Below are 13,097 nucleotides of genomic sequence, written 5' to 3'. Positions count from 1 at the left end.
ACTAGAACAAAGCCTGAAGTCACGGGGGGGGGGCATCATCCCCCGATCACCAGTCCCTCGGTGTCAGAGCTGTTCAGTGGGAGAAGAGAATATTGTCTATATAGTTTATTCATAGTGTCAGACATTTATGGAGCACACGTTGTGGGCCAGGTGCTGTGCAGTTGGCCAGGATTCATCAGTGAACACAACAAAATCCCTGCCTTTCTGAAGTTTACAACTGGAGAGAGATATCCAGTCAATAATTAGGCATTTTACAGCTGGGATAAACACTAGAAAGGCATACTGGGGGGAACCTGGTTCTGGTGCTTGAGGAGCTCACAGCTGGGAGAGGAATACAGGCCCAGATGCCCTTACAGTCCAGGATGCCATGTTTGAGAAAAGCCCAAGAGGATGGTGAAAGCAGGACACACTTAACCCACCCACACGGTTTCCGAGAAAATGAAACCTAAAAAACCCTGGAACAATGGCTCTATATAAGCTCCTATAAAACCTGATTTGGGGCTCGGACTTCGGAGTGTGAACTCCTCTGGGCCTGCCAGTGTAATAAAACTTTGAGTTCTCGAACCCTCCGAGTGACGCTTGGTTTCTCAGCAGCCTGTCTGCCTCTGTTCCCGTAACACCCACGCTCACCCCACACAGCCTCTTCTCCACACAACAGCCTGAGTAAGCCTTCTACCATATAAGTCAGACGGCATTGCTCCTGCTCAAAACCTTCCAGCAGCATCTTCTACAAGCTTCACTTGGAGCACCTGCAACCACAATCTGGGTCGGCTCCCTGATCTCATCTCCTGCCCTCTTGCCCGTGCACTCTGCTGTGATAACTCTTCCACTCCTACCACAGGGCCTTTGCACCAGCTGGTCCTGTGGCCTAGAACACATGGTCCTCTGTACTTCTGTCCCCTTTCAAGTCTGCTTAAATGTTACATCCTGTCAAGGTCTACCCCCACCACATTAATAGTTCCAGCTCCCCCTCCTGGGGGTCATGACATGCCTCATACTACTCCTCCCTAACTCCATGGCACTTACCACCTTTTCACACTCAATGCAATCTTCCTCCTTGTTGTATCCGTATACTCCATACTTCCCTGTACTGTAAGTGCCACAAGAGCAGAGACTTTTACCTATTTTATTCTCTGACTCCCTCCAAGCCTGGAGGCTGACAAATAGTACATAAATGTCACTGAATACATTAATAAACTAATGAATATTTCACTCATTCAGTAAGCAGTAGGAAACCAGAAAAAAATTTTCAACAAGTATGGTCTGTGGTCCAAGCCATGCTTTAGAATTTTTCTCCAGGTGACTGAGTTCTTGAAAGATCTCAGACTGTGTCTCAGTCATTGCAGCTACCAACACTAAGCCCTTAAAAACTGTATGTTTTTTGAAACTAGAAATAAAGGAAAAATATACGACGACTAGATCACAAAGATTTTGATTTTTCCAAGAAAAAAAAAATGATTCTTTACCTCTTTCAAAGAAGTAAAATAAATACTTCTGAGGAGTTATGTGAGGTATCCCAGTGAGTAGACTAAGGGAAATAATTTCACGACATGAGAATCATACTTGGAAACTCTGCCAACTCCAACTTTCTAGGCATGACTAGGCATGAATGTTTCTTATACACGAGAATTTATCTTCAAGAGGTGGAAAGGCAAGTCTTCATCTATCTCACTTAAAGCCTCCATTCCAACCCTCTCTCGATGCCTGTTAACAAAGCACTATAATCGGTAGAAGTGGAAAATTGAAAAATCAGGCCATCTCAGATCTTCCATCAGCACATTTTCAGGATATATGTCGTTCTTCCCAACACACCTTCCTGGGAAATACCCTGTGTCAAGGTGAACAAAGTAAACCCCAGCCTCCTCCTATAACAGGAGCAGAGGAAATTTGCTTCTTCCCACCTATGTAAGCAGGACCCCCTCTTCTGTGGGTAGTGACTGGAGTCTACTTTGGAGATTGAAGGAAACTGTCAGAATAGGATCTTTTTTTTTTTGAGGTTCACCTTTTAAAAAAATACCACCACGAAACATTGGCTTCTCCAAGTATCTGACACAGGTCATTAATTCTTAGAGCTCTCAGGTATTTGAGTTGGACATGAAGCATTCCTGCCTGACACCTGGCCAAAAACAGCAGTTTTCTTGGTTTCAGCTCTCCATGCCATCACCTCCTAGAATAATGCTTTAGGAGAAGAAAACCACTGGTTGAAAATGTTTAAAGCCAAAAATATCATCGTTTTGAAAAGGCAATAAAGCTTTTATTTTACAAAGATGGAGGCTAAGAAGATTACCAACCACCTGCATAATGAGGCCATCCCTGGGTGAAAATGACACATTGGTCTCTTCCTGACCCTTTGTTCTCTCCACCACACTAATACACGATACCCCGAGATAAGCACCATCAGGGGGCCTTCAGCCTTTTATCCCACCACCTGAGAAGGTTCTTCCTGTAACACCACCAACTTCACCAAAAATGTACTGAGGAGCTACTACGCACAAGGCATATATACCGCTAGACAGGAAGGAGGGGATATGACATCAGGTCACCTGTCACAACATGGCCCCAATCACCCGGACAGCCAGTCCCAACTGCTGCGTGGCGTCCACTGCTCTGCCCTGTCAGTGAGTGGGATGTGCCGTGAGTTGTTACTCGCAGAGACTCACTGGAGAGGCTTGTCTACCCCTGTTCTCATGACCAACGAAACATACAAGCCTGGCCCTTTAATAACCTCATGTTCAGCCACATACTTCCGAGTGTGCTTTCCATAGAGCCTGAGAAGGCAGCCCCATCACATCCAGCCCACAGCCTGTATTACACAAGCCTGGCCCTTTAATAACCTCATGTTCAGCCACATACTTCCAAGTGTGCTTTCCATAGAGCCTGAGAAGGCAGCCCCATCACATCCAGCCCACAGCCTGTATTACCAGGGGCCAAGCGTGGAGCAGGTTGTTTATGAGAACAGCGTCCATCAGGTGGAAAGAGAGGAGTCCAGGTAATCCCACGCCCGTGACAATACAGGACACACCCTTTGACAAGCTCTGAAGGCCTTTCATGGCCTGACCGCACTCATGTGTCCAGGCTCACCCATGCATTCACAGGCCCCTAAGTGATGAAAGCCTGCACTCCACTTCCCAAACACCCTGCCTGGCCTGCCCTCCCCGCGCCGGCTCTGAGGCCACCGCAACTTCTCCTCCAAGTCCAGCTGCTCCAGCCCTTAAGGAGCTTCTCTCGCTCCCCCTGTAGACGTCACTGGCCAAATCACACAGTTTAACTCCTAAGCATTCTCCAATTACTTTATACATACCTAAACCACCAACCAGGGCTTCTGTGGAATCCCTCAGCACCCTTAACAGTGTGAGGCTATTTTTTAGGGATTTGCACTGATAAGGTAATAACCTTCCTCTGTTTCCCCAAGTTTAGATAGGTGGGGTCTTTTGTCAGACATGCCCTTGTGAATAGTCTTCATCAGATTGATTCTGAGGGCATTTAAAGCTATAGACTCATATCCCCATACCAGCCAGCCGCCAAAAATAAATAAATCAAATAAATCTACAGATGGCTGATGTCAAACTTAAAACTCCACTTGATCACATTATCTCAACCATTATATGAGGATACTTCAAAAAGTTCGTGGAAAAATAGAATTAAAAAATAATGCAAATCCTTCCATAAACTTTTTGTAGTACCCTCATATTTCTACCTGAATAGTTCAAGCATATAAAAAAAAAGAACCTTAAGAAATCAAAAAGAGGAAGACATTTTTTTAAAAAATGCTTTTGAGGATGACTACAGAAAATCTCAAAGATTTTTTTTTTTTATCTCTACTTGGTTTTCCAAATGCACAGCCCTTCTTGCTGTAGGTGGACGCTGGAGGAAAGCTTGGCTCTGACCCCAGGCTACTCACAGGTCGCTGGTGTGGCACAGGTAGGGGATTGCCTGCGTCTGTGTTGAAGGTTCCAGAGCTTCCTGCCCGGTCTGCACCAAAATGATGGCTCTTTCAATCATGTCTTGCAGTGGGACGAAGATGTAGTTATATTTGAACCCCTCAGCTGGTAGACTCTGAGGATGAAACTTCCAAGAAGGGTTTTTTACCAGATCTGTCCTCATGCTGTATAAGACACTGGTCCGAATTGTGTATGTGACATGGGGCGGCAGTTTGAGAGACTCTGATCTGAAGTTCTTGCTGGCTAAGGAACTGTTGAATATAACACCTAATGGCAGAAGAGGAAAAAAAAAAAAAGCATCATCACACCTTAGGCGGGGACACAAACCATGTCCACACCGGATCAGATTGGATGGCTGGCAGGACTGTGAGACTGGGCACAGCCCTCCAATGCTGCAGAAGTGAGACCAAGCCCTGGGGGAGCAAAAGCTACGTTCAGTCACACAGGCGATCGGTGGAGAGCCTGAACCAAGACCTCCTGATTCCTGGTCCCGTGCTTCTCGTTTTTAATAAAACTATACTGTGGTGTCAACCATACAAAGAAATCATTTGTTTTTCATTTTTTGCAGGACTTGAAAAATTACACGAGGCTGCTCAAATAATCAGGCATTCCCTCTCTCGAGTTTCAGATATAAATCACTGTACAGAATCCATCTCTTTGGGTTACTTATCATTCATAAATACGAAGCTACTTCAAAAAGTTAGTAGAAAGATTTTTATTATCTTTGAATTCTATTTTTCCACAATTTTTTTGAAATATCTTCATATTCTATTTCTGTCACACAGATCTTTTAAATTTCATGCAAAAAGGCTATTATGGGATGAGCTGTGTCCACCCCCAAAAATTTATATGTTGAAGTCCTAACCCCCAATACCTCAGAATGTGACCATATCTGGAGATAGCATTTTTAAAGAGGTAATCAAGTTAAAATGAGGCCATAAGGGACCCTAATTCACTATGAGGGTACCCCTATGAAAAGGGAAAACTTGGACACAGAGACACACTTAGGAGGAAGATAAAAAGGTAATAAGGAGATGTGAAGAGACACAGGGAGAACATGGCCATCTACAAACCAACAAGAAAGGCCTAGAAAAAATCCTTCCCTCATAGGCCACAGAAGGAGCTGAGGGACGCCCTGACCTTCCAGCCTCCAGAACTGTGAGACAACAGATTTCTGTTGTTTAAGCCACCCAGTTTGTGATACCTTGTTACAGCAGCCCCAGCAAACCAATACTAAAACCTTAATAAAAAAAATACGTAAATGTTTATTCAAAAAGAACAGAACACATCACATAGATGAACAATTAATAATGGAGTTGAATTGGCAATTGTTTTTTCTCCTCTCCCCACCAGGATATCAAGATACTATGATAAAAACAAAGGTGATAAAGGAAATTACAGTATAATTTTAATCAGGAAAAATGTAATTTATCAGGTGAGATTTAACCATAAAACAATATCATAAAATAGTAAAAACAGATGAAGTCAATAATATTGTTCTCCAGATGGTGAAAATGCCATTAGTCATTAAGGTAAAGGGCATAACTTTTCATTAAATCAATGCAAATATTTCTGCTTTATTTTATGTTTTATCTGGAAAGCACTTCTTTCTAAGTCACCTTTAGGGAGAAATATGCAAAATGACAACTTATCTGAACTGGTGCCTTTGTGAATATATTTCTTCAGCATTCCTGAATACTTACTGGCCAGAAAATTATTCTGCTGCATGAGTTCATGTGCTTTAGTCTCCAGAGCATCAACAGACTCCACAGCATGGAAACGGTTCAACACCACGCAGGAAGAGAGGTTGACCAAGACACGGCCCAAGAAACGGAAGTGTCCAGCCTCTGCATGGTTAAACATCTTGTCCAGCATCCCTCCTGAGGAAAATAAACAAATCAGGACATGCTGACTCTTGTTTCACTGCAGTGCTTACTGTTTATATAGTAGAGATCATGCAAATGAATTTGAAAATGAATATAAATTCCTTCATTAAAAATTGCTCAGAAGAGTTGAGTTTTGATGATGTGCAAAATTTGCTTCTTATTTGCTGAATGTAAACTCTACCATTTTCGATGTAATCTCTATAACAATGATACTTACACGTAAATGAAAAGGAAACAGTTAAAGCGCAGAGGGCGAGGCTGCAGCCCAAGGGAACGAGGGAGAGTGGGAGACAGGAGGAAGAGAGCAGAGGAAGAAGTCTACAAGTCGTAGGGAAGACCTTTGCATAAGAGCTCAGCAGCAACAACACAGAGTAAATGTTCCAAGCTGGAGTCAAGTGATTCTAAAACAAAAAAACATGCCTTCACTGAAGCAGCAGGCATTTTGTGAAAGTCATTTTACAACATTAATTTCACAAAGACAATTATCAAGAATCTCAAAGATCACTGACACTGAGGAGACCGAATCCTTGTGTAGTCCCCGTCCTGGATTTGTGTACTTGAAATGGAAACATGGCAGGAAATAAAAGTTGGCAACATCTTGGCTCTGGAAGTTGAACATCAAACATTTTTCAGGGCAAAACACTAAGGATGTCTTAGTATCTTTGCCTGGGCTTCAGGAAGGAGCTGGAAAAACTAAACTATCTGGAGTAAGGCATTGTGGGAAGAGTACCCAGAATACAGCCTAGAGAGGGAACGCGACATGAATGATCACAGAATCAGGGGTTTGTTCTGTAGGAGGCCCGGCCAGTAGGAGATACTATCACAGCCCCAGGGTCACCCTATCACCATAAGGTGGGCAATGTGCTTCCCCCACCCCCTCGGTGGTGCAAAAGATAGTGATCCTGCTAGGTCCTGTCCTATAAGAGAGCTGCTCATCTAGTCAATGTGATATTCACAGCAGAGGGTTCTTCACCCACCCTAGACCCAGATTCATAAAGGAGATAGGTTGCAACTAACCCCCACCCAACTCCAAATCTATCACAGTGAACGTTACCATCCATTGTCTGGGAAATACCGAGCCTGAAAGAAATGGAAGCATGATTAGACTCTTCCAAGAAAGGGCTCACAAGTACATATGACACAATCTTTTCAACATCTTTTAATTTCACTGAAGTAAATTTTTTTATAGCAAGTAGTGACTGACTAATATTTTAGTTACATATTATTTTGCTTAAATATATGAGTACATTCTCTATACAACAATCCTTGTTGGTGGTCTTTCCTGGGAACACAGTAATCAGGCAACTTCATGTGCAAGGCTTCATGGTCAAGTCTTTGTGTCAGGGCTCCATGGTCAGAGCTCCGTGAGCAAGGTTCCATGGCCAGGGCTCCATGGCTAAGGCTCCATGTTCAGGGAACCATGGTCAGGGCTCCGTGGTCAGGGTTCCATGGTTAGGGTTCTGTGGGCAAGTCTCTATGGTCAGGCTCCATGGTCAGCACTCCGTGATCAAGGCTCCTGCTGCCTGCTTCACTGAGGGCCCAGGATTGAGTGCACACTACATGGACCACTAGTTGCTCAGTGTTGTCTCTCCATCTCCAAGTTCCCACAAGTTTGTCCCCGATGTGGCATGTCAGCATTAGTCTCCACTGAGGGCTGCCTCCACCACTCCCGCTTACTCCCCTCCTTGACTAGTCTTCTCTTAGCTTCCGGATCTTCCTTTTCCATCCACCAGCTCCAGATAAAAACAAATAAAACACATTGTCTGTTCCAGACAACATTGAGAGGTGTCATGATCCTTCAGCCACTCGACTCTTCTCAACCTTCACTGCTCGCTGTTTCTCAAAGAAAAAATTGTTATTTGTTACTGTTGTTGTTATTGCTGTTGTCATGTTCCAGGAATTTCCAGATCCCAAGTCAAGACACAGGTATGAGGACTTGCAAAGGCTGGATTTCAGATGATTAAGCTTTTGCTAAATACCTATAATAATGAGGTGGCATTGTCTGAGTGTGAGTCATATGCCAGGCAAATTCTGGATATTTTATGTGTTGTCTCACTTAATCCTTACATCTGTAGAAAGTGCCATTGGCATGTTCATTCTGGTATGTTTCAATCGTGCAGGAGTTAAAGCACAAAGAGTAACAAGTGATCTTCAAAACCTGGACTAAAACATGCGCCATCTAGCTTTGGAGCCCACCTTCTTACAGCTACACCAGGCTGCATTTATACTGGGTGAAACCATTTGAAACTGCTGCTTAAGGTATGTCAAAAAACTCAAATTCCAGAAATTCCACACAGCATTGCCAAACACACAGTAGAAAGACTACATGATCTGTAATCCAAAGAATTGGGTTCCTGGTTCCACCAAATATTACAGGGCCTTGAAGCCAGTCTCTCAGCCCCAGTCTTATCATCTGTATTTTAGAAAGAATAAAAATTCTGTTAGTTTCTCAGGGAAAGATCAAATTTTAAAAAAAAAAAAAAAGCTATGAAGCTAGTTACTAAACTGTTAAGCAGAAGACCCATTAACTACTGCCACTGGAATTCGCACACACACTCTCACAGAAACACCACCTTAATTCACAATTTAGTAGACCCTAAAGGGTCTGGTTAAGTGAAGATGGTCAAAGTGGATTTACAGAAGTATAAAACAAGCTCATCGGACAGTTCCATGAGAAGGGAACAGCTGCAGCCACAGTTCCCAAATGGCATCAATAGCGAAGACTGCAGTTTCCATTTCTCATCCAGTTTCATAGTCGACAATTTGTGAGCTTTAAGGCAGGAAGGACCTTTGACTGTTCAGATGATACAATCAGAGACAAGCTAGATGGACCCCCAGGGTTGGGGTCTTCTGCCTCAGTGTGTCTGAGTCCCCCGAAGTGGGACAATATTTCCCACTACAGATGGAGGAACATCCACCACAGAGCATCTCGGGGTCCCTTGGAAAGGTTCTGAGCCTCGGAGCAGCTGGGATGGACACCAGCAAGACCTTTTCCTCAGCACTGACGTGGAAGGCTCCGGGGAAAGCTAGCGTCTGGTCTAGCCCACATCGCTGGAGAGGTCACGTGGTGTTGTATAAAGAGTTCCTCTTGGTGCAGAGCCCATTTGGCCAGGACATGGAAACACAGGCTCTCTGCAGTCTCCTGGGCCTTGGAGTCCAAGAGTCAGATGGATTTGAGATCCACTCACCACTCCCTAGTGGGCAATTGTGGCTGTCTAATCCTTGTCCTCTTTATGAAATGTGAATGTTAATACTCTGCTCCATGGTCTTTGTCTAAGATTAAATGAAATAAAGCATGTAACACGTTTGGCACTCTCTGTGTCTGGTGCAGTGAGCACTCAGTAAATGTTCCCTAGTATTGTGGTTATTAATGTATTATATAAAATTGATTTCCAATAGAGGCGCAGATAAAATACACTGCTTTTTTCTTGCTCTAGGGCTCATATATTGGCGAACGTAACACTGCACAGTCAAGGCAATGTTCTGTGCAGCAAATGGATTTGCAGGATTCCCTGCACCCCTACCCCACCAAGATGGAAAGCTCGGTGCCCCAGCTTATCTGCTGTGGAGACACAGGAGGCAGGGGCAGGCAGCTGGCCCGGCTTAGGTGATGCTGGGGCAAAGCTGACACTAGTAATTTGGGATATTTTCTCACCCATTTTCTTTGTCTGTTTCCTTCTCCAAGATCGCACCACATCTCTGAAACCACCCTTGAGGGGTAACTGCAGTGAGCAGGGCTGACCTGTCCTGTGTCATGTGGCCCTCTTCCAGTGCTTCCACCGCCAGACCCTAGTGGAGGAGAAGGATGGAGGGGACAGTAGGGTGTGCAAGGAGAAGACAGGGATCCTGCATGAGCCTTTACGGGGTGAAAATGTTGCAAAATGACTGCTTCTTCATGTGCAAAATTTATATTGCATTAGTCTACTTCTCATTTGTTTTAGCATAAAATTATGCCTCATTTTCCCCAAAATGTTGAAGCAAAAGTGACGTCTTTGGACAATTCATCACGTGTACTCCACGGCTTTCTAGCACCTGCTAGAAGAATTGATGTGTCAGGTATGGAGACATTTTTACGTGAAATGCTACTGTAAGGAGTGGTATTTATGCAGGGCTGTGATGAAAACTCCTCTGGGGATTCTGTTGTTTTCTAAAAGTGTGGGCTGGGCATGAAGCTAAGCTTGGGCATTCCTATGTGCAATGATAGCCCTGGGAGCCTACAAAAAGCAAGACCAGTGAGAAACGTGGGCTGGCATACCCTGACCTGGAGGCTTAGAGGTGGCATCGTCTCTGCCATGACTGCCATGGGGCAGGACAATGCTGCTGCAAAGCCAGCAAGACAAAGCTTTACCCCTATAGCAATTCTACTATGTATTCCATGGTTTGCACTGGGAAGTTTTGTTTTGTTTTGTTTTTTTTTTTTTTGTCTTTTTGTCTTTTTTCGTGTCCGGCAACGGACCGCAACCTTCAGTGTCGTGCCCGTACCGGACCGGGACCGGCAACGGGATCGCAACCCTCGGTGCTGCGCCCGCCCCTTGCTCAGCCAGTGAGCGGGAACCGGTCTGTATGTGGGATCCGAACCCTCGGCGGGAGTGCCGCTGCGCTCCCAAGCGGCTCACTGTAACAGTGCGCCACCAGGCCGGCCGTGCACTGGGAAGTTATTTAATCTGTCAAAGTTTCCATTTCCTCATCTGTAGTGTGAGAAAAGCAAAATTACCCCCGTGGTTATTGTGAAAATTAAATGAAATACACATATAAGCTGATGTTACAATAAATGCTTACTGAATGCTAACTATTATCACGCTTATAATTGCTAAAGAAGAGAACTAGACTTCAACTAATTACTTTTATTTAATTCCTCTGCATGAAATGACATAGAACCAGAAAATAGGAGACCAAAAAGTACACTGTACATTGTGAGAGACTTGATTTGTTTCAACGGAGAATTAGAGAGTTAAGTTTTACTGGGTGGGGCAAACTGGGGACATTTTTATATTGCTGACCATTTGCCATTTGGAATCTGTTGCTCTGTAGCATACCTAAGCTTGCTTACTAGGTTAAACAATTTAACTACGTACAATTCCAGATGTTAAATATAATAAAGAGTGACTTGGCCTCAGTATAGTGTGGCTTTAATTATCTTCCAGAAGAAGAATCAAAGCTAGTTTTTAAAAAGGCCTTAAGGAGCTAAATCATGTATATAATTGGAAGACATACATACATACATATATGTGGATATGTGTGTGGATATATATATATATAGAAAGAGAGAGAGAGACAGATAGACATGTATCTACAGGGGTAATTCAAAATGTTTATGGAAAAAGAGAATTAAAAGATAATGTGAATCTTTCCATTAATTTTTTGAAGACCTGTCATATATATTCATGCATGTATATATGTGTATACGAGGGTACTTCAAAAAGGTCATGGAGAGATAGAATTAAAAGATAATATGAATCTGTCCATGAACCTTTTGAAGTGTCCTCAGATATATGTACATATATATGAATAAGGTTAGGAATTTAAAAAGCCAAAGCAGACTAGAAGATTTGCAATCCCAAGGTGTCTGCCCCAAACATTGTCTTCAGCATCCTACTGCTCTCCATGAGGGTTTCTCAGACTCGGCACTGAGGACACCTTGGGCCCATAATTATTTGTTGTAGAAGGTTGTCCTGTGCATTGCAGGATGTTTAGTATTACGTCTGGCCTCTCTACCTTTCAGATACCAGTAGCATCTCAACAGCTGTGACAACCAAAAATATCTCCAGACATTGCCAAATGTCCTCTGGGGGACAAAATCACTCTCAGTTGAGAACCACTGGTCTAAACTGGATCACAGTAAGTTCCACCCACATAAAAAAACTTTCAATCAGGTTCTAGTGCCTCATTCTTAACATCAACAAACATTTAAGGAAACGCTTCAACATGTAAAAGAGAATTCAAAATAAATAACAAAACAAAATAACCAAAGACTGTAACAGCAATCAAAAAATAAACCTAAAGATAAAAATGGCATTAGTTATTAAATGGAGGTTAAAAACATGTATCAAAGAAATAAAGACAGAAAAACTTTTGACAATTGAAGGACAATAGTCTTCGGATTCAAAGGACCTATTAAGAGAATTTCTGCTTAGAGTAATGAAGAACAACTTGTGCAGACAAAATTTCCTGCCATGAACAATTAGAAAATACAAATGACTTTAAAAATCTATATGAAGGCTTCAAAGAGTTACTAAAGCAGCAAAGATTTGAAGGTTTGAGATCCAAGAGAAAAAGGAAGCACATGGTAAGTGCTACTGCCACGGACACACAGGCTGAGCCTACAGAAGTGCCTCAAGGCTTTGAGTTCGGGGTCTTTTAAGGATGTAGGCCTTGGTAAACACCATATTTTCAGAGGAAATTTCTCCTAACCCCAATAGAATTACTCCCTAGGAGTACTGGGAAACTAAAATCTTCCTTTGTACAACTGAAGCCCACCAAATAGTTCAGTCTCTGATTATATTAAGAGAATGTAACCCTACCCTAGCTTTCTGCCTAGGAGAAGAAAAATAACATCTGGAAGTAGATATCATCATCAAAACACTTAAATTTATTTCTACAATTTTTCATATATAATGTATGGTATTCAATTTTAAAAATACTTAATATTCCTGGAGGTAAGATAGAATAACCAAAAATCAAAAGAAAAATGGACTGTGGAAACAGACCCACAAAAGACTCAAATATTGTAGTTAACAACACACATGTCAAAAATGTTATCGTGTCCAAATATTAGATGAAAATAGGGAAACTTTCAGCAGAGAACTAAAAACCATAAAAAAATTAAATTTTAAATGGAAATACAATAACTAAAATAAAGAACTCCATGGGTATGTTTAATAACAGATTAGCCTCAGCTGAAGAGAGAATTAGTAGATTAGAAAACTTGTAAGAAAGAAATTTACAAACTGAAGCATGGAGAGAAAATAGAAGGTTAGAAAACAGAAAATGATGTAAGCAGCATACAGATACTGTGAAAAGTTTTAATCATGTTTAACTGGAGTTGCAGAGAGAACTGCTTAGAAGCAACATTTTAAGAAATAACAGCCAAAACTTTCCCAAAATGTAAGATATCAAGCCACTGATTCAAGAAGTGCTATAGAACCAAACCAGGATTCTCATTAAAAAACAAACAAACAAACAAAAAAAAACACCTAAGTAAGCCCTAGTAAAACTGCTGGAAAGAAAAAGCAAGGAAACAAAATAAAAAAAGAGAAAAAGAGGGAGGGGA

General features: G+C 42.4%; 1 protein-coding gene across 1 annotated transcript in view; it reads right to left on the bottom strand.

Moving 5' to 3' along the window:
• Positions 1-3,897: 3,897 nt before the first annotated feature.
• Positions 3,898-13,097, bottom strand: part of ABCA13 (ATP-binding cassette, sub-family A (ABC1), member 13) — a gene marked incomplete at its 5' end in the record, with an annotated part of 119,386 nt that continues 110,186 nt past the window's right edge. The window contains 2 exons of the mRNA XM_008590977.1: positions 3,898-4,208; positions 5,645-5,821. Of these exons, the coding sequence (XP_008589199.1) occupies positions 3,898-4,208; positions 5,645-5,821 (488 nt within the window). The remainder of the gene's footprint in view (positions 4,209-5,644; positions 5,822-13,097) is intronic.

Source organism: Galeopterus variegatus, unplaced genomic scaffold (assembly GCF_000696425.1).
Source record: "Galeopterus variegatus unplaced genomic scaffold, G_variegatus-3.0.2 Scaffold6527, whole genome shotgun sequence".
NCBI classification, from domain to species: Eukaryota; Metazoa; Chordata; class Mammalia; order Dermoptera; family Cynocephalidae; genus Galeopterus; species Galeopterus variegatus.
This window is presented reverse-complemented; position numbering and strand designations above follow the sequence as displayed.